The sequence below is a fragment of the Talpa europaea genome (assembly GCF_964194135.1).
Source record: "Talpa europaea genome assembly, chromosome: 14".
NCBI lineage: Eukaryota > Metazoa > Chordata > Mammalia > Eulipotyphla > Talpidae > Talpa > Talpa europaea.
In genome coordinates, this window is record NC_140082.1 from 39,755,522 (window position 1) to 39,778,507 (window position 22,986).

Here is a 22,986-nt window from a genome sequence, read left to right on the forward strand (position 1 = left end):
GCTGATTGTGTATGCTTATATGTTTTTCTAACAACTATATAGTCTTCCAAGATAAAAAGTGACTAGACCTTTATATGCTGATTAGCATAAAAAGTAAGTTACCTTTTAACCTCTTTTTTTTTCAAAGTCGTATATGCGATCTTACAGGGATATTTCTGTTTAAATTTACTTACTTTGTAATACGATCAATGTTGGCAATTTGCTTCTGATTCCGTATGATTTCAATGGCTGCCCAAAGATGCTGGATAGCTTTTGTATCCGCCTGTCGTCTTTTTGTTAAACGTGCCATGACCTGTTTACTTCTTTAGCTGCAGAAATATACAAAACGTAAGAAATAAGGCATGGATTACAAAATGAGTTATCAATATAAGTAACACTATCAGCACCTCTTGATTTCTGTTGAGTATACTAATGCAGGATACAGTATGGTCATCTCTTTTCTACCGCCCATATCACTAATTACTTCATAAAATATCAATCATTCATAAAGAATGACATTTTAAAACCAAGTTAAAAGGGTCTTCTTAAGTACACCAGACTACCTTATACCACAATACCAAAAACACATAAATGTAAATTTTATTCTAAAGCAAAATATTACAACATAAAATTTTCTTGATTATTACATTGAGTGTAATTTGAATTTAAATGTTCTAATTCCTTGGCCAACAGACTGACAAACTTCATGTTTCTCTACCTCTTTCTCTACTTCTCCCTCCTTCTTTGACAAACCCAAAGAAAACTAGCAGTTGCCCTCAAAATTATCTAGAGACTCATTTCTGGTGAGTCTGTGGCCAGCTAGGTTCCTTGAATATGTAGGGATTTTTCAGAATAAAACTGCTAATGAATTGTAAACGTGTTTTAGGGTATTTCTGAATATCCTATTTCTTCCCATTACTATTTACAATAATTTCAAATTGCTCCACAGAGAGAATTATCAAAACATAATGCTGGCATTCAACTTTAAAAGAAGACTTCAGGAAAATCAATTGATTCATTATAGACACACATATATATAACTAAAAGGTAACACAAATTACAATTATAATTTATGTCTTCTGGAAAGTAACCTTTTTTTTAAAGACTTATTTATTTATACAAGAACAGGGGTACAGGTCACAGGCGCGGGAGGGTGAGAGAATTCACCAGAGAGTGGGGAACAGAACAGGCAGAGGTCCGAAGACACTGCTGAGGGAGCAGCAGGTGAGGCAGGAGAAGTCTGCCATGCCATGTGGGAAAGCTCTTTAAAATGGGTAACCATTTTAAAATGTACTGGAACATCTCAGTTTAAGTGTACTTGTATAGGAGTGCAAATTTTCCAAATTTAATAGGCATTATAGTAAAAACTTTATTAGTAAGAATATGAAAGGTTAGAAATTGACATCCAATGGTAAACAGTAATAATGTAACCTGTAAAAATTATACAAATGAGTAAAAGAACAAAGGCACTGAGAAAAAAAATAATGAAGTCTTTAAAAATGTAAAGTAGCCCTTGCTAGAAAATAAACAAAAACTGGCAATGATGGGGTAATATTCCATTATATGGCTAGACCACATTTTGGTTATCTACTCATCTGTGATAAACTTGAGTTTATTACATGTTTTAAGTATTGTGAATAATGCTGCTATGAACACGGGGTGTACAATTTTCTCTTTGAGATACTGCTTTCAATTCTCTGGGGCATATCTCCAGAAGTGGAATTGTCAGATCATGCAGTAGTTTGTTTACTGGTTTGTTTTTTCTGATGAGCCACCATATTGTTATCCACAGCAGCTGTACCATCTTACATTCCCACTAACAACACACAAGGGTAACAGTTTCTCCACAGTCTAACTTTTCCGCTTCTCTGATGTGAGTCAACCAAATGGGCGTGAGATGATCTGTATAACTCTGGCAAGCCCCAACTGATACTGTTTCTCTATCAGTATAGAGAAAATCACATACTCTATCAGTATGTGATTTAGCACAACCCCTTCTAACCATGTAAGTATTTTGTTTTATTTCATATAACTGCTATAAAAAAGAAAATAAAATCAATGAAAGAGAAAGTAACTCAGGAAAAACTTAAAAATAAGCAAAATTAAACAACATATTACTTGACACATACATATGTGGGAAAACTTTATTGCAAAGAAATGATAATAAGCACAACAGTCCAGTGGATAAGAAAACAATTAGGGGCAGAGAAGATATTGCGTCAAGGAGGAAAACACTGGGAGAATACACAGACTCAAATACGTTCTGACTTTTCCTTCAGGTGGTGGATAGGTTCAAGTTTTTATTTTATTGTGTCACCTAACAAATACATATTTTTTTAAGTATCTACATCAAATATTACATAATATTTAAAAATTTCGTTGTATAAGTGCATTTCTTTGTTACTTAAAGTAGGTTGAAATTTTCCAAGTCTACTAGCAATTTTAAACTACTTTCAATTATCGTTTATTCACACCATTTTCCCATTTACACATTAATTTTATGTATTAATATTATTCATCAAATATTTTTCTATCTGTTTTAAATATTAAATTACCCTGAAATCTAAGCATGTGATCCCCTATGATCACTTTTATTATTAGAAGTCCTTCCACATTCTGGTCAGAAAACTATTCAATTACAATTTCCACTGGCTGCTATAATTCTTTTAAAATACTGATTCTTAACCCATCTAGGAATAACTTTTCAAAATATATTAATAAACTTTATTTTAAGATGGGAGGGGAAGGAAGGGTACTAGTACAGGAGGAGGTAGCAGGGGGAGAGCACAAGGGAATATGGTGATGGACTGTGGGTGCTTTGGTGGTGGGAAAACTGAGGTGACCACACCTGAGAGATCATAGAGTCAAAAAATGAACAGTGTAAGAAAAAAGTACTACACTTAAAAATAAAATTAAGGGGCCTCCCTGGTGGTACAAGGGGTTAAGACTCAACCTATAAAACTGACCACAGCCACTGCAGCATGAGTTCGATCCCCCGGCCGTCCAGGGAGCAACCCACATGGCACAGACCTCTCCTGACTCACCCACTGCTCTCCTCAGCAGTGTATATCGGTCAATCTGCTGTTCTGCTTCCCACTCCATCTCTCGTGGATCCTCTCACCCCCACCCCTCTTTTCTGTACCCCTGTTCTTGTATGCATAAATAAATAAATCTTTAAAAAAAAGTGATTTTCTTTTTTTTTATTTTTTTTTAATAGAGGCATGTTTTATTTATTTGTTTGTTTGTTTTGTTTATACATGCACTGGGTACAGTCAGAAGCGCGGGAGGGTGAGAGAATTCACCAGAGCCAGAGCGGGGAGCAGAACAGGCAGAAGGACCGAAGTACACTGCTGAGGGGAGCAGCGGGCGGCAGGAGAGGTCTGCGCGCCAAGTGGGATCCTCCGCAGGTGGCCGGGGAGCAGCCGGGGATAGAACCCGCGCCGCAGAGGCTGCGGGCAGCTTCACAACCCAGCGCTCAACCACTGCGCCACCGGGGAGGCCCAAAAAAAGTGATTTTCTATTAAAAAAATTAAAATTAAAATTAAATTAAGAAAAATATATACACAAAAAACCTTTTTTTTTAGAGCAGTTTTTGGTCTAGAGGAAAATTCAGCAGGATGTAGTCCATGTCCCAACACATCCACAACCTCCCTTATTATCAACATTTTCCCAAACCAGAGGAAAAATTTGATAGAAACAATGAACCTACACTAACACCCCATATTACCCAAAGTCCATATGGGTTTTCACATATGTAAAAATACATGTATCCACCATTAAGGTATTTTATAAAATACTTTTACTGCCACAAAAATCCTGTTAGGCCTACTCATCCCTTCCACCCAAATCCATTACTAGCAACCATGAATCTTCTTACTGTCACTATTTTGCCTTTTCTAGAAAGGCATATAATTAAAATCATATAGGATGTATGGAGCTCTTTCAAATTGGCTTTTTTCACTTAGTAATATGCATTTAAGATCCTCTTGTCTTTTCATAGCATGATAGCACATTTTCTTCTTAATACAAAATAGTTCATCATCTGGCTATAAATATCCACATGCATGTTTCTGTGTCTAAGTTTGTTTTCAAATCCTTTGGGTAAATACCAAGAAGTGTGATTGTTGGATCATGCAGTGAGAGTATATTTACTGTTGTATGAAATCACCAAACTATCTTCCAAAGTGGCTGTATCATTTTGTATTTTCACTAGCAAGAAGTGTAAGTTCCTTCAGCTCCACATCCTCATCAGCAATCAGTGTTCTCAACATGTTTTGGATTCTAATTCAAAGGTAGTAGTTAATGTTTTAATTCGTAATTCTCTAATGACATGATGTTGAGCATCTTTCATATACTTACTCGACATTCGTGTATCATCTCTGGTGTGGTATAAGTTCAAGCCTTTTGCTCATTTTTTAATCAGGGTTTTTATTTACTTATTGTTAAGTTCTATGTATATTTTAGGTAAGTTTTTTTCTTTAATCAGATGTGTCTTTAGCAAATATTTTCCCCTAGAATAGGTCTGTCTTCTCACTTTGATACTGACTTTCACAGAGAAGTTTTTTTTTTTTAAAGATTTATTTATTTATGCATACAAGAGCTGGGGTACAGGCCAGAGATGTGTGGTGGGGGGTGAGAGGAGTCATCAGAGACAGAGTGGGGAGCAGAACAGGCAGACTGACCGAAGTACACTGCTGAGAGGAGCAGCGGGTGAGCCAGGAGAGGTCTGCTGTGCCATGTGGGTTGTTCCCTGGCCAGGGATTGAACTCGCGCTTGCAGTGGCTGTGGATAGCTTCATAGGTTGCGTCCTAACCCTCTGCACCACCAGGAGGCCCCAACACAGAGAAGATTTTAATCCTAATGAAATCCAAGTTATTTCTGTCAAGAATTATGTTTTGGTGTTTTCTAAAACACTATTGCCATACTCAAGGTCGTCCAGGTTTTCTATGATATCTTCTAGGAGTTTCACAGCTTTGCATTTTACATTTTGACTAAATTTTTGTGAAGGGTACAAAGTCTATGTCTAGATACATATTTTTTGGCATGTGGAGGTCCAGTTGTTTCAGCACCATTTGTTGAGAAGTCTAACTTCATTCCATTATATTGCCATTGCGCCTTTTTCAAAGATTAATTGGATGTGTGTGTGTGTGTGTGTGTGTGTGTGTGTGTGTGTAACTTTCTTGTCTTTCTATTTTGCTCCATTGACCTCTTTGTCTATTCTTTCACTAATACCACACTGACCTGACTACTATAGGTTTATAGTTAAGTTTTGAATTTGGGTAGAGTCAGTTGTGAATTTTCCATGTGTGCCTAAGAAGAATGTGTATTCTGCTTCTGTAGGGTTAAGTAGTCTATAGATACTGATTATATCCAGTTCATTGATATTGTTGAGTTCAACTACATTCTTACTGATCTTTTGCTGGATCTGTTAATTTCTAACAGAGGTGTGTTAAAGTCTCCAACTATGTCATCTTTCTTTCGTGCAGTTCTGTTGGTTTTTGCCTCACAGTTTGATGCTCTGTTGTTAGGAAGATACAATGTGCTTGCTCTATAGCATTTCTTCATTTATTTTACTTAGGATTTCCAGCTCTCTGTTTACATATTCCACTAATCTTGCATTTGTCTACCTTTTCCTTAAAGCTCTTAGCATATTAATCATTTTTTATTAATTCCTATTTGAATCATTTCAACATCCCTGCCTTATTCAGTCTGGTTCTGAAACAACAGTCTCTTCAATTGTATTATTTTCCTTTGTTATGCCTATTTTTCTTCAAAAGGTGGGTATGATATATTGGGTAAAAGGAACTGCATAAGTAGGTCTTTAGTAATGTAGAGAGAGGATGTGTAGAGAGAGGATGTAGTGAGAAGATGTTTTCCATAACCGTATAATTACAATTTAATGTTTTGATGAGCTTCCTAAGCGATGAACTTAGCAAGTACTTGTCAGTTTTATTTCCCCCATTAGGTGGGATGGAATGGCTACAAAGGGCTAGAGTTGGGTCTTTCTCTTCCTCAGGTGAGTTTGGATCTAATAAAAAACCAGCAGTATAGGCCCTACGGTTTTTCTCTTGAGGGTATGACTTAGTAAGAATAGAATGCTCAGGTGGTTCCTTTCTCTTTCCCTGATTGAATTAGGAGAAGCACTTTCTCCCACATTTACTGTGAGCACCTGGTATATCTCTCCTGGCACTTGTTGCATCTTTCCTGGAAGTAAACCTCATTCAAAGTGTGGGGGTATCCCTATGACTCAGTCTCCCTGGATTTTTTTGCCAGACATGTATACTCTGACCCTCCAACAATTTCTCTTATTCAGTTTTTATTGTATTGGTTCCCATGGAGGTTTCTGCTTGTGGGGTTTTGCTCTGATAAAGAGATTTTTATCTGCCTATCTCTAATTTTTGTATAGCCATTTATTGTATGGCCTCACTTCTCTCATGTGTCTCAGTAGATATGTTGATTTTTCAGTCGTTCAGCTTTCTTACTTATTATTAGGATGGATGGGCAAATTCCAAGCACCTTACAAGCCCAACTGCAAACTGTTGAATTACTTTTTCAATGTAACATTAGACAAAAATAAAGGTTTCTCTAAAGAGGTAATTAATTGTACTAACACGATTTACTGTAAGATTTTTCTTCTCTAATGAAATGTGAAAAATTCCTAATCATATATTAAATTTTTATCTCTACTAGCATTAGTTTCCTTGGTATATTTGGACTTTGTCAGTATCTCACAAATTTTATTGTTATGTCTTATTAACAGTTATTAAAATTATAATTTTATTCAGTTATATAACAACAAGCTACATATATGAAAGCTATAATCAATCCTATGGTATATTGATTGCTATATAATTATTTCACATATGAGTATTGCTTGACGAACATCATCAGGTTTTTTAAAGCAGGTCAAGAACAGAATGCCCTGAACTGGTAAAACAGAGCACTTATGGCAGGTTTTTTTTTTTAAAAAAAAAACAAGGTACATTAGTTTAAAAACAGAAAATAAGATGTAAAATACTGATCAAGGTGCCTGATAACAAAAAACATGTTTCAGTTATTTTATTAGCTATACTAGTAAAGCAAAAGGATATTATCAGACTTCTGGATTTGTTAGAATAGTTTTTCAAAAAATGGGAGGAAATAAAAGTTGTTAAACATTTTTGTTGTTGTGAAATAATATATTTTGTCAAGTACTATATGAAATTTATTTCCAAACTTTTTTTCCCCTGCAAACAAAAACTATATAACCATTAAGCAGCAATTTCCCCAACCCAAGTCTTCTCAGCCCTGGATGTCCTTTAATTTTTGACTGTATGAATTACCTATTCAAGATATTTCATGAAGGAAATCACGCAATGAATGTACTTAAATATCTGGCTTAGCTCATTTAGCATACTGTTTTCTAGATTCACCCATGTTGCAGCATGGTAGTGTCAGAACTCCATTCCTTTTCATGGTTGAATAATATTCCATTAAAGGTATATACTACATTTTATTTATCCATTATGTGTTGATGGAAATGGGTGTTTTCTATCTTTTGGGTATTGCAAATAACTGCAATAAACACTGCATATAAATACTTGTTTTAGTTGCTGCTTTCAATTCCTTTGGGTGTATACCCAGAATGGGCTCACAAGATCATGTGGTAACACTATGTTTAATCCTCTGAAAGAACTACCAAACTATTTTCCATAGTGACTGCACCATTTTACATCCCTACCAGCTGAGGTGTGCAAGTTTTAATTTCTCCACTTTCTAGCCAATACTTGCGATTTTTGTTTGGGACTTCTGATAGCCATCTCAGTAAGTGTTATGTAGTATTTCCTTGTGACTGTGACTTGATTTTCCCTAGTAACTACTGATATTGAGCATCTGTTCATATGTACACTGACTATTAGATATCTTCTTTGGAGAAATGTCGATTTGAGCCCTTGGATTATTTTTAGATTATCTTTTTGTTGTTGAGTTTATTATACAGTCTAGATATTAATGTATTAACATATAAATTTTGCACGTATTTTTTCTCATTTTGTAAGTTGTCTTTCATCTTCTTGATAATGTCCTTTGATACACAAAAGTTTGTAGTTTTGATGAAATAATGTATTTACTATAGCTTGTACTGCTGCTGCTTTTGGTGTCATTCCAAAAATATCCAAGGTCATGAAGATTAACCCACTTTTATCCTAACAGTTTCATGGGTTTAGCTGTTATATTTAGGTTAATGACCCATCTTGAGTTAATTTTTTATATAATGTGAGGTAGAGATCCAGGTCCAACTTCATTCTTTCTCACCACCATCACTTGAAGAGACTATTTTTTCCCATTTAAGTGGACTTCGCATCCTTGTCAAAAATCAACTGACCATAGATGACCATTTATTTCTGAACTCCAAATTCTATTTAATTCATCCATATTGCTATTTTGCCAGTACCACACTGTTTTGATTACTGCAGCTTTGTAGTAAGTTTTGAAATAGGGAAGTCCTCTGTTTTCCAGATTGTTTTGACAACTGAGGGACTATCTGAAATTCCATATGAATGTCAAGATCAGCTTTTTCATTTACTTCAGTGGGGAAGTCACTGGAATTTTTAATGAGGATTGCACTGAATCTCTATATTGCTTTGGGTCGTTCTGACATCTTGACAATAGTGTTTTCCCATGCATAAACACAAGCTGTCTTTCCATTTATTTTAATATTTAATTTCTTTTAACAATGTTGTAAGAATTTTCAGTTACATGTCTTTCCCCTCCATGGTTAAATCTATTCCCGGGGCCCCCTCGTAGCACAGGAGTTAAGTGTCAGAGCTATCACTGCTGCGGCCTGAGTTCAATCCCCAACCAGGGAGCTAACCCACATATGGAGCAACAGACCTCTCCTGTCTCACCTGCTATTCCTCTTAGCAGTGTATTTCAGTAAACATACCTGTTCTGCTCCCTAATCTGTCTCTGGTGAATCCCCCACCGCCACACACACACACACACCCTCTGGTCTACATTCTAGTTCTTCTATGCATAAATAAATAAATCTTTAATAAATAAATCTATTCCCTGATTTTTTTTTCTTTTAGATGATATTAATTTCCTGCTCTGATTGTTCACTGCTGTTATGTAGAAACACAATTTTTGTGTTGGCCCTGTATCCTGCAACTTTACTGAATTTATTAGTTCTAGTAATTCTCTTGTGAATTCTTTTGGATGTTATAAACATAAAATTATATAATCTACAATATAGATTTCTTGCTTTTCCATTTGTATGCTGTTTATTTTTTTATTACCTGATTATTCTGTATAAGACATTCAGTACAATGTTGAATAGCAGTGGTTAAAATGAGTATTTTTGTTTTTTTTCTGGTTTTAGGGGAAAGATTTCAGACTTTCACCATTGATTACAGTATTAGTTTTGGCTTATGCTGTAGAAGTTCCCTCCCACTTGCAGCTTTCTGAAAGTTTTTAATCTGAATTGATGTTGAATTTTGTAAAATACCTTTCTGCATCAATTGCTACATATTTTTTCCTTCACTCAATTAATGTGATGCATTATGCTATCAATTTTCTCATTGCATTTCTTAGTGCACCCTTGTATTCCTGCTATAAATACCACTTTGCCGTGATGTCCATTTATGTGGCACCCCTCCAATATGTATACTGAAAACCTCATGCCCAATGTGAAAATATAATACTGGTCTTTCAGGAGTTGATTAGGTCATCCCCAGATTGTTGATTAGGTCATGAGTTGATTAGGTTATGAGGAGAGAGTTTTTATTAATGGGACTAGTGCCCTTACAGCAAAGATCTGAGATAATCCCTGCTCCTTCTACTATACAAGACATAGCAGTCTCTAACTTATTAGAGTGTCAATAGCATCATGACTGTTATCCTGAACCATAAGAAATAAATTCATTGTTTATAAGCCATCCAGCTGGTGGTATATTATTGTGCGTTCCAAATAGACTAAGAAAATGGTTTTGCCAACACTTATAGGATGTTCTAATCACAAGAAAATAAAATGGACATACCAGAAATAAGCTTTCTGAAGTGAATAAATTTATATTCACAAATGTATTCACTATTGTGCTTGTCAACACATTTCACGGATTAACTTATCTTTGGATGGGTGTTTGCGATAAACCATCAATTAAACAATATTTACCTTAAAGTAATTTAAAAAATTATTTAGTTACAACCATAATTTAGTTAACAATGTTTGAAAGTTACAAGAAATTCATAAAAATTGATATACATGGACTTTTCTTATTAATATACACCTATCTACTTGAAAAAGAGAGACTGCAATTGCTGTGCTTTGAATAAAACCAAATTGTACAAGTCTGGTACAAATGTTAATTATTGAAAGTCAGGAATAAAATTACTACAGAAAAACGTCATGTTTTAGTAATAGCAAAGCATTTGCCAATGAGAATTTGACAAGTCAAACCATAAGAAAGAAAAAGTATGTTTATGTACGTTTGAAGGCATCAAAGACATGATAAGGCACTGGAAACTTAAGAGAATTAAAATAGTGGAAAACCTTTTGGTTTTCAGTTTTTTTGCATTTGGAATCACATTTTTCCTGAACAGGCAACTGGCACTTCTTAAGAGGCAGCTAAAAATATGACAAAGCTTTCAACAGACTCAAGGCTAAGAGGATAAAACAGAAAAAATAGTGTTGAGTGCATACTAAGGGAGAATTAGAATGCTGCAATCCCTACAAAACTTTGAGTTAAATCACCAAAGTGCTATACCTAGGAGTAGGAATGGCAAAAAATTCATTTTTCACATACAAAATAATTACCTAGCAATAAATGAAAGCTAGTAATCACAAAATGAGCAAACCACCAACAACACCTGATGGAATTGATACTATGATCACAGACAACCCATGTTGTCTGTCAGAAGCAATATATATTCCCTCTGGATAATAAAATCATCCTGAATATTAATTCATTCCTCTAATTTCTCATAAACAATACCTGAAACATGAGTGAAAACAGCCAAATATACAAAAAGGGGCATGGCAAAAATGAAAAAAAGGTAACGGGAAGGTAACGCCAAACGATAAGAAAAACTACAGAAACAAACTTAGAGAAGGAATTCAGAATGATGGAGTTAACTAAACATAGACTTTGACATAAATATCCTTGATATGTTTGAGAAAATATTGGTAATATCTGCAACAACAATAAAAAGAGGTCAAAAGAAAAGGAGCAGAGTTGAAAAACTACAGTAACTAAAACAGCAGTATATACGGTTATATCAGATGAAAAGAGATTAGACACAGATGAAAAGAGAATTAGTAGATGTGAGGGTTACTTTCAAAAGACAGTATTCAAAAAACAAGCATAGCAAAACAAGCACATAAAAGATATAAGGATATGCTAATAAGACATAACATATTTCACTGCAATCACAAAAGAGAGAAAAGAAAGAAAGGGGCAGAAATGAACCTTTGGAGAGACAGTGGCTAATAATTTTTCATAACTAACAAGAGCCCACAGATTCAAGAACCTTATCAGAAAACAAATCCAAATGGCTACTACTAGGAACAGCATAGTAAATATGCTGAAAATCACAGATAAAAGAAAAAATTTTAAGTAACCAGAGGAAATATTACATTACAGTAAGAGAAGCAATAACACAACTGCAAGCTAACTTCTCAACCAAAACAACAGAAGTCCGAAGATAATGCAATACTTTCAAAGCAACAAGTCTATGCTTGCAAAAAAAAAAAAAAAATACATAGTTTATATAGATCAAGACTTTATCACTGGCAATGCCACAACACAGAAACTGAAGAAGCTCCTTAGACACAAGGATAAGAATCCTTGGTGAAAACTCACAAACTGCAAAATCTAATGAAGATCATAGATGGGTAAATCCAAATAAATACTCATTGTATGAAACAACAATAATGTCTACTAGATTAGAAGACGATATAGAATTTAAATATATAACAACCGTCTGAAGTAAAGAGTGGGGTAAATGGAGTTAAAAGTGTCCTAAGTTCTTTGTGTTTTTCTACAAAGAATTTTTATTAGGCCGTGATAAATCAGGGATACAAGTTACTACCTCTAGAGTAGTCAATGAAAGGATAGTAAAGAATGTGTAACTGCTATACTATCAAATGGGGAGGGGAGGGGATAAACACAACAAGGAATAAAAAACTGCAAAATAAGTAAAAACATTTATTATAAGAGACTTGACCCCAAATACACTAGTAATTACATTAATTTCAGTAAAAGCAATTTGAGCCTAAATTAAAACTAATAAAGCAAAAACTCACCTATGCTGCTTACAAAAAAATCTTAAATATCAGAACATAAAGTTTTATAAAGATATAAATTAGCTTAAAAATCTCTAATCAGGGCCTCCCCGATGGCGCAGCGGTTGAGCGCTGGGTTGCGAAGCTGCCCGCGGCCTCTGCAGAGCCAGTTTGATCCCCAGCTGCTCCCCGGCCACCAGAGGAGGGTCCCACATTGCGCACAGACCTCTCCTGCCGCCCGCTGCTCCCCTCAGCAGTGTACTTCGGTCCTTCTGCTCTGGCTCTGGTGAATTCTCTCTCACCCTCCCGCGCTTCTGACTGTACCCAGTGCTTGTATAAATAAATAAATAAATAAAGCTTTAAAAAAAAAATTTCTAATCAAAGTAACAAAAAAAAAAAAAGGTAACCAGGGTATATAATATAAAGCATTATTAACAAAAAAGTGAATCACTTAATATTAGATCAACTTATTAGGAAATATCTTAAATGTTACATACTTAACATAAATAAACAAAACATATGAAGGAAAAGTAGACAAATCCACAATCATAACTGGAGATTTTAATATACCCCTCTCAATAATTGAAAAAACATGGACAAAAATTCCTAAATATATGAAAGAATCATCAAAATATTTAACAAGCTTAACCTGATACATAACTGTGTGCATAATTTTTTTCAAATGCATATGGAATGTTCACAAAATTGATCACATACTGGCAGAGCAAAGCTCAGCAAATTTCAAAGAACTTAATTGTAACTGCTCTCTTCTAAGTAATATACAGTTCAATGAAAAATCAAAATAAAAATTAGGAAATGTAACAAAAGTGGAAGAACTAATTATTAAAAATTCTGAGGGGTATATAAAAAGTTATAGCCTTAAATGCTATAAAAAAAATTATAGCCTTAAATGCTATACAAGTGGGGAAGAACTGAGAAGCAATGATCCATCTCAAGAATTACAAAACAGAAAATTTAAACCAAAAAAGTAGGTGGAAGAAATGACATATAAATATACAGAATTAGACATACAATGTATGACCATGAGTCAATGAAATAAAAAACATACAAAAGACTCAATAAAAGGAAAAGTTGATTCTTTGAAAATACCCACAAAATTGATAAACCTCTGGTGAAAATAGCAAATTACGACCAAAACAGATATAAGGAGAAAGATAAAGCCTGCATAGCCAATAATTATGAAAATACAAGGTCAACAAAAACCTCACAAACTGAATGTTTCACCTTAGAGTCTGCCAAACATTCAAGACACCAATTTAACACAATTCTTCTGAGAATAGAAAAAGGGAAAATGTCACAACTTGTATGAGGTAATGTTACCTCAACATCAAACGTGGTAAAGACAGAAAGCAGGTTACAGGCCTATCTCATTCATGATCATGAATGCAAAACTCCTACACAAAATAGTGTCACATCAAATCCAGTAACACAAAAAGAACAATATAGCACAACCAAGTTTGTTACAATCCTAGCAATTCATCCACTAATATAATTAAGGAAAATAATCTTATGATCAGTTGAACAAGTGGAGATCAACACTGGCTAAAATCCTCCATCCATTCAGTAACAAAATGCAAAGTGAAATAGGAAGAGGAGGGGCCTCCCTGGTGGAGTTAAGCACCGCACTATGGAGCAACCCACATGGCACAGCAGACCTCTCCTGTCTCGCCCGCTGCTCCCCTCAGCAGTGTATTTCAGTCAGTCTGTCTGTTCTGTTCCCCATTCTGTCTCTGGTGGATCCACTCACTCCCCTACCCCCGCATCTCTGGCCTGTACCCCAGCTCTTATATGCATAAATATTTTAAAAAAAAGAAATAGGAAGAGGAGAAATTCTTTACACTGAAAAATGGCAGCTAGATAAAGCTAAGAACAGAAAAATCATACTTTCTTTAATGAGTTAAGATACTCATACTCACCACTTCTATTCAACATTCTACTGAAGGAGTCAGTTAACACAATAAGGCCAGAAAAAGAAATAAGATGCATATGAGTTGGAAAAGAAGATATAAAACTCATTATTCAGATATAAGTTTCTATATGTTTCTATATGTACAGAAATCTACAGATGAATTATGAAACTGAGTATGTAATTTTAATATTATTAGTGGGCATAAGGTCTGCACAGAAAAGTACTTATTTCCATATGCTAGTAACAATAAGTAAATGAAAATAATTTCAAAATTCACAATATTAACCAAAAAGTCAGATATAAGAATGAATCTAATAAAAGATATGCCATAAAACATTGAGAAAAAGTAAAAATGACCAAAATAATGGAAATAGATCATATTCATAGATTATACTAGTAATACTGCAAGAAATGGCCACACTTCCCCAATGGGTTTAAGTATAGTGTTCAATCAATATCCTAGAATTGTGTGTCTGTAAATTAACAAATTGATTCTGAAATATATAGGGAATTGTAAACAACCAACAATAGCCAATAATAAGACAGTAACAAATAAGATGCAATTTGAAGTTTTAATACCATGTATCAACATTGGTTGCTGCAGTAATTAAGACAGTTTCAAATAGGAATGAGTCATTAAAAATCCATGGACAGGAAGAATTCAGAAACATAGTCATGCATATAAGGGCACTTGATTTATGTGATCAAAATGATATTGAAAAGCAATGAATTTAAGGTAAATATTTTCATAAATAACAGTGGGTCAACTAGATAGCCATAAGGTCACCAAAACAGTACAAGAATCTCAATGTAGCATTTGTAATATCCCCAAACTGGAAGAAACTCAATGCTCACTATCAGTAGACTGGATAAATACACTGTGATTTAGTCATACCATGCAACATAACAAAAACTATGTAACTATGAAACTGAATGTACTAGTTAAATACAGTATTGATGATTCTCTTTAAAGCCACTCCCAAAATAAAAGTTACTCCCAAAATCGTACATAACACTTGACTCCAAACATACATAGATCAAAAACACCTGAATATCAGAGAAGTTATAGATAGCACAGAGGCCTAGAGAGTGAGGAACTCCTATGCTGGAGTGAAGATACATTCAGCAATACTGTTAAGAGTCTATTTCTTGACCAGGACTGTGATTATATGGCTATATTTATTTAGTGATGGCCGCTGAGCCATACATTATAATAATGGTTATATATTCACTTTCCCATATGGATGGTATTCTTGATTTTAAAAGCAAGAAACATACAAAAGTAACTAATATCCTTATCAATATTTAATCCATGAAAATATAAGTTGATCACAAATAGTTTTATACACATTTATCATTTTGCATGTGATTTCAAGAAAGAAACTGAATTTTATAAATCTTTAGGAGGCTAGTGCTAATTGTGAACTCCTTGCAAATTGCCTTAAAAATTTAAGTAAAAATGTCGAACTATTTCCATCTAGTGTAACTGCCAATTAGAAATCTACTTACAGCAAAGGTATTAAAACAAAAGATAATGAACTATCTACAAATAAAAATAGGTTTGTGTATCTTACTATCTTTAAAGCTAAGCATGACATGGTAGGAATGCAAACTGGTCCAACCCATGGAAAGCTGGGTGGAGATACCTCAATCTGCTAAAAATGGAGCTTCCATATGATCCAGCAAGTACACTCCTAGGTATCTACCCAAAGGACACAAAAACATTATTTCAAAAGGATACCTGCACCCCTATGTTCATTGCAGCACTATTTACAATAGGTAAGGTATGGAAACAACCCAAATGCCCCAAAATAGATGATTGGATCAAGAAGATGTGGTACATATACACTATGGAACATTACTCAGCAATCAAAAAGGATAAGCTCATGCCATTTGCAGCAACATGAATGGAGCTGGAAGGGATCATGCTCAGTGAAATAAGCCAGAAAGAAAAAGAAAAATACCAGATGATCTTACTCATAGCAGAATTTAGAAAACCTAAATAAGGGACCAGGAAGAAGACTAATTACAATAAAGTAAAAATCAACAAGCAACTATAAACCAGAGACATTCTACAGGGAGTGGAGAAGGGAGTAGGATCAAAACAGGGGAGGGCAGGGCACGAGGGACTATAGTGATCGTTCACGGGTGAATGGGTGGTGGGAATTTCACAGGTCCTATAACTGAGATGAAAACGCATACATTGTACAAAAATAAAGAATGATGTAAAAAATATATAAAATTTTAAAAAAATAAAAAATAAAGCTAAGCAAGACAGTCTGATATTTGTACAAAGAAAATGGACTGCTATCTGTATCTGAGACATTACAGGCACATGCTTACCTAAAGAGACATTACAGGCACAAGTCTTCCTAAAGAGACATTACATGCACATGCCTACCTAAAGTGAGAAGAGTATAACATGTCCACAAAGATTTGAGGACAACTATAAAATGAAGACAAATCAAGGCCTCCCTGGTGGCACAAGGGGTTAAGTCTCAGCACTATGAAGCAGCCACTGAAGCAAGAGTTCTATCCCAGGTCAGGGAGCTAGCCCACATGGCCCAGCAGACCTCTCCTCTCTTGCCTGCTGCTCCCCTCAGCAGTGTATTTCAGTAGATCTGCCTGTTCTGCTCCCTACTCTGTCTCTGGCCTACATCCCAATTCCTGTATGCATAAATAAATGAATTTTTTTAAAAATGAAAACAACTTGTCTGTCCTTCACCTATCTGCATATTTTGTAATCCTACAACCAAATACAAACCTCTTTCAAAAATTTTCTTAATGGGACCTCCCCAGTGGCACAGCGGTTGAGCACTGGGCTGCTAAGCTGCCTGCGGCCTCTGCAGAGCCAGTTCGATCCCCAGCCGTCCACATGGTGCGCAGACCTCTCCTGCGGCCTGCTGCTCCGCCCGCTGTTCCCCTCAGCAGTGCTTTTCGTCAGTCTGTCTGTTCTGCTCTCTGCTCTGACTCTGGTGAATCCTCTCACCCTCCTGCGCTTCTGACTGTACCCAGTGCTTATATAAATAAATAAACCTTAAAAAAAAATTTCTTAACGTAATAGTGTACCAAGACGTGGGACTCACTCACTGAGTGATGTGATTCAGAGCAAGGCAGAAAGCAATGATGGCCAGGAGCCTCCAGAAACTGACTTGCCCACCAAACAGTTTCAATTTAGCAAATCTGAGTAAGGTACGAATTCATTTGATATTTTGGCTTTATGTTTTAAGACCTGAATCCATGTTTAGAAGGAAAATGAAGTCTTTAAAATATACATATACTTAATCCTGGCATATGATTGTTAGAGTTACAGATGACCAGTTAATTTACAAAACTATCATTTAAAATGTAATGAATTTATAGGGAAATGCAAATCAAAACTACAATGAAATACTATTTAAATCCTGTTAGGATGGTTAATACATAACAAAAGTGTGAGGATATAGAGAAAAGAGAACCCTTGTATACTACTGCTAGTGCTATGATAGTCACTGTGGAAAACAGGATAGCAATTCCTTAAAAAAATAAAAATAGATAGAAATTACCATGTGCATCAGCTATTCCATATGTGGGAATATACCCAAATAAATTGAAAGCAAAGCCTCAAAGATATCTGCACATTCATGTTCATACAATAGCTAAAACATGGAAGCAACCAAGTGTCCATCACAATTGAATGGGTAAGCAAACCATGCTCCATCCATACAATGGAACAGTATTCATACTTGAAAAAGGAAGGAAATTTTGTGATATGCTACAACATGAATGAACCTTAAGACGTTATGCTACAAGAAATTAACACAAAAACACAAATACTGTATGATTCCACTTATATGAGGTATTTAGACTATTCAAAATCATATCGACAAAGTATAGCAGTTATTGCAGAGGCTGGGTAAGTGCAGAATAAGAATTTAGAGTTTAATGGATATAGTTTTTGTTTCACAACATGAAATGAGCGATGGGAATAAAGTGATGATTGCACAACAATGAATATATTTAATACCACTGAAGTATGTTATAAAATGGTTAAGATGGTAAATTTTGTTATGTATATTTTGCTACAATAAAATTTTTTTAATGAAATGGACTGAATTCAATTTTTTGAAAGTCAAAAAAGTCAAAAATCCTTTCATAGACTCTTGTCTTTTTTTTAAATGCTTTTCATATTAATCTCTGAAATAAGCATTTATTCCATATCCCATATCCCATATCCTCAGGGAAATATATTCCAAGACCCTCAGTGGACGCTTGAAAACAGGTTAGTACTGAATTGTGCAGGTCCACTTACACTGAGATTTTTTTTGCAAGAAATACAGTTGGCTCTCCATAGCCAGGGTTCCTCATTCACAGATTCAGCCAAAATCATAAGTCAGACTCTGCAGACGTGGAACCTGGAAATATGAAAGCCAGACTACAAAGGACTTGAGCTTGAAGGACTTCAGCATCCTCAGATTTGGTATATAGGAATGACTTTAAATTTTTGAGGAGTCAAAAGTTATATATGTAGATTTTTCAAGTACACAAGGGTAAACACCCCTAACTCCAGTAGTTGTTCAAGGATCAACTATAATGTAGTTAAGTTATATGGATGTGGTGTGACTTTCTCTTTCATCCTCTTCCTCTCTCTCAAAATATCTTAGCACACGCACTATTCAGACTATGGCTGACTGTGTGTAACTCAAACCTCAAAAGGAAAAGCCAAGGATAAGGAAAGACTACTATAGATTCATTTTCTTCTATCACATTAAGGGTATAGATGATTATATTTGAATTTTAAAATCCTATTTTAAAGTAGTAAAGCTTTTATGAATTTTATTAGTTCTCATTACTAGCCCAGCCATGATCCAAATTCTGGCAGCTCATTTATCACTCACAGTCAAAAAGGAGCCAGCTGAACCACAATGTGATTTCATTCACAATGCAAGTTAGCTCACTATTTGTTTTTAAAGATTTATTTATTTATGCATATAGGAAGTGGGGTGTAGACCAGAAGTGCAGGAAGTGAGAGGATTCACCAGAGAGAACAGGGAGCAAAACAGGCAGATGTACTAAAATACACTGCTGAGGGGAGCAGTGGGCAAGACAGGAGAGGTCTGCTACACCATGTGGGTTGCGCAGGGGCCAGGATCTAACTCAAATTCACTGTGTGGCTGGCAATAGCTTGATAGTGCTGTGCCTTTAACCACTGCACCACCAGGGAGGCCCAGCTCACAATTTTGAAAAGGAATGCGGTTTCTTTCCATTTTACCTGATTTTTATGCTTCATGGATTTTTAAGTTGTCAGTCTACTTAAGAATATTTAGCCATAAAGATAAATCTATATAGAATATAGGACTCATTTTAAATAACATGTCTTGTCAAAGACTGTGGGGATAGCATCTGGATAGCTGCGTTCCCATTCTTGTTACCTTTCCTGAATCAAATCAAGGAGACTCTCTAAACAGAAGTCAGTGAAGACTGGAGTGCAGTGTTGCAGTAAAGTAAAAAAGCAGAAAGAATTTAAAAATGTCCACTACATTCAGAAAAATGTTGGTCACTAGTGACTTGAGCAAGAGCTATGATAGTGACACAACAGTCCCCAGAGCAGACTGGAGCAGGTTAAGGAATAAGTGAGAGATGAAGAAACAAATTAAGAACAGATCTCTGCAAAAGATTAACTAAAGAAAAGAGAGAACAAGATGAAGTTGTCACTGGAAAGAGATGAGAGGTCACATAAAGGTATGTGGCTTGCTCAAATTTTACTCTCATTTTAATTAAAATAATATATGTATGACTTTGTACAAATGCAAATAGTTCTAACCCTCCCTACCACAACACTGCTACCCTAAGGCAATCACTGTCAATTACTTTTAGTTTTGGTTTCTGGTACTTAACTCAGTACTCATAACCTGATTATCCTACCAAACTTATCCTATGTCAATTAATCTTTCTCATATACATCTCCCTACTCCTCCTCCCTTTACCTGATCAAGAAACATACACCCCAAATCTTTAAAAATTTTAAAGCAATATTCAGTTTTTAAATTATTAGGGCAGGGCCTCCTGTGGTCACACAGGCGGTTGAGCACAGCGCTGTGAAGCTGTCCGCAGCCTCTGGAGTGCCAGTTCGATCCTGGCCAGCCAGCGAGGGTCCCACATGGCGCAGCAGACCTCTCCTGTCTCGCCCGCTGCTCCCTCAGCAGTGTATTTCAGTCAGTCTGCCTGTTCTGTTCCTGCTCTGTCTCTGGTGAATCCACTCACCCCCTGCACCTCTGGCCTGTACCCCAGCTCTTGTATGCATAAATAAATAAACCTTTAAAAAATAAATAAATAAATAGGGCAAAGATTATTCATAGCTGAGACATGCAGCTGCTTCCTCTCCTAGTACCGACCCACACATTCAACTGATCCAAACTTTTTAACCTTTCTCTTCAGCTCACCAGGACTCCATGCTCCACTAGGGCACTGACAGGTTTTTTTTCTCAGATAGAGAATGGGGTAATTGTGAGGTTCACCTGCTAAGTTTCTCCATCTTAGGGATTACAGCCTTACATTACCTTTGTCGTATATCTGGAAACCACTACTTGGTATCCCTTACCCACTTTCATCCTACTTACAATGGAAATCCAAGACCAACAGTAGCTGCTCCATGACAATCAGAATTGAAGTCCAAGCTTTCTTCTAACACCCCTGTTTTTAGAACAGCATCACCCATTGGATAGCTCAGAAGTATTCTCATCAGCCCTTCTCAGAAGAGATACTTCAAGATTTCTACCCCAAAAGAGAAGAGGAGGCCTGGCTGAATGTGCTAGGAAGGAGCTGGGCACAGAACTGTACTAACAAGGAAAGCCATCCTATTTTTAACCACCCTACTTCTCTGACACCAGAGGGACGAGGCACTTTTGTTCTTGAGATTTCCACAATTTTGAAACTCAAACTGGCAGGTTTCTTGGTCCTTTCCTCTGCATACATTTAGCTTTCTGGTATACTAAATCAAAAAACACTTTACAAACCTTCCCATTTTCCAAAATGTTGATGCCATCTCTCCTATCTCTAGGTTATCACATTTGTTTTTTCCTTAAGAAGTTTAGGTACTTTACTCATTTTAATAGGGTTTCAGGAAATAACACATGTTCTATCACCTTGTTCTGACAATAGTCAGGTTTCAAGTTTTATTACAAATACGAAAGATTTGGAAGTGTCTGTGAAGCAATCAAGAATTCACTTGGACTGAGGTTGACTATACAAGAGAAAAAAGAAATATATATACTTTCTGGAAAGACAGATGAATCCAAACAGAGAAGTACTTAAGCCTCTTCTAGAAATATAACTATTATATGAAAATTAACAACTGTAGTCATATTTTAGAAGTCATAGTTCTGCATCTAGAGAACCTGAAGAACACATTTTCTATTAGGAAATATCTCATAAAATTCTGAAGTCAATACAAAAGAATAGTGAAAGGATAGTAATCAATTTTCTATTGCTTAATCATAATTGGGGGGGGGGCATGTTTCACAGTTGGCCCAAGCATTTGAAATACAAAAGTATACTGTTAAGTGTTTACACAGTAACCTGCCTGTACTTGTCAGAGCAATTGCCACAGCACATTCCTTATAATTGTTTGTTCTATTTCTTTCTGTAATGTGTGTGTTGTAGGAGAGCAACCCTATACCATGTAGTATGACATCCTACAAGCCTGACACACCGTAGATATTTAGTGAGTATTTGTTATAACTAAGGCTGAATTCAGTAATTCTAATACTATGTAAAATGTGGTAGCCTAGAAGGTAACTAAATAAATATATCTAAACAAAACTGTGGATACAAGACTCAGTGATTAAAATTTTTGTGTTTTGGGGGCCTCCCCGGTAGCGCACGGATTAAGTCTCAGAGCCATCAAGCTATCACAAGTCACTGTAGCATGAGTTCAATGCCCTGTCACATGGCACTGCAGACCTCTCCTGTCTCACTTGCTGCTCCCCTCAGCAGTGTATTTCAGTAGATCTGCCTGTTCTGCTCCCCACTCTGTCTCTGGTAAATCCTCTCACCCCCTGCACCTCTGGCCTATACCAAAGTTCTTGTATGCATAAATAAATAAACCTTTAAAAAAATTATTTTTTGCATTTTGATGAACTGGAGATATAACATTTACTGATTTCAAACTCTATTACTAAATACAACACTGCTGTATGGTATATTTCACAGTTCTAAGAAAGCAGATCCTAAGAGTTCTCATAACAGGAAAAATATTTTTTTTGTATTACATGAGATGATAGGTGATAACTAAACTTTAATGTAGTAATTCCACAATAAACGTAAGTCAAATCATTATGTTTTGTACCTTAAACTTAGCTGTGTCAATTATTTCTCAATAAAACTGGAAGAAAATTCTTAAGAGGCGGGAAAGCTATATTTACAAATATACAATAGTTAAAAAGTATGGTATGGCACTGCTGAAATGAAACAGAATACAATAGGCAGAAATAAAGCCATACATATATGGTTGACTAATTTATAACAAAGGAGCCAAGAATACACAGAGGGAAAGGAAAGTCTCTTCAATAAATGGTGTTGGGAAAACTGAACAGTCACATGCAAAAGACTGAAACTAGACCACTCTCTCACACTATAAAAGATCAACTCAAAATGGCTTGAAGATTTGAATGTAAGACTCAAAAGCCATAAAACTCCAAGAAAAGAGGGAGTGAGCTTTTTGACAGGGATCTTGGCAAAAGACCAAATGAGAGCTTTCCAGAAAAATCAAATTATCCCAGAGAAAAGAACTTTAGACATTTGAGAAAGCCTAAAGAAACAACAATCCAGCTACCTGACA

At 35.6% G+C, this 22,986-nt stretch overlaps 1 protein-coding gene across 10 annotated transcripts in view; it reads right to left on the reverse strand.

Annotated features, from left to right (window-relative positions):
• The window catches only part of ZMYND11 (zinc finger MYND-type containing 11), a gene marked incomplete at both ends in the record, with an annotated part of 68,133 nt that extends 67,844 nt beyond the window's left edge, over positions 1-289 (reverse strand). For all 10 annotated transcript variants that reach the window (XM_084253798.1, XM_084253790.1, XM_084253797.1 and 7 more), the window contains one exon: positions 174-289. In XM_084253798.1, the coding sequence (XP_084109924.1) occupies positions 174-289 (116 nt within the window). The remainder of the gene's footprint in view (positions 1-173) is intronic.
• Positions 290-22,986: the final 22,697 nt, after the last annotated feature.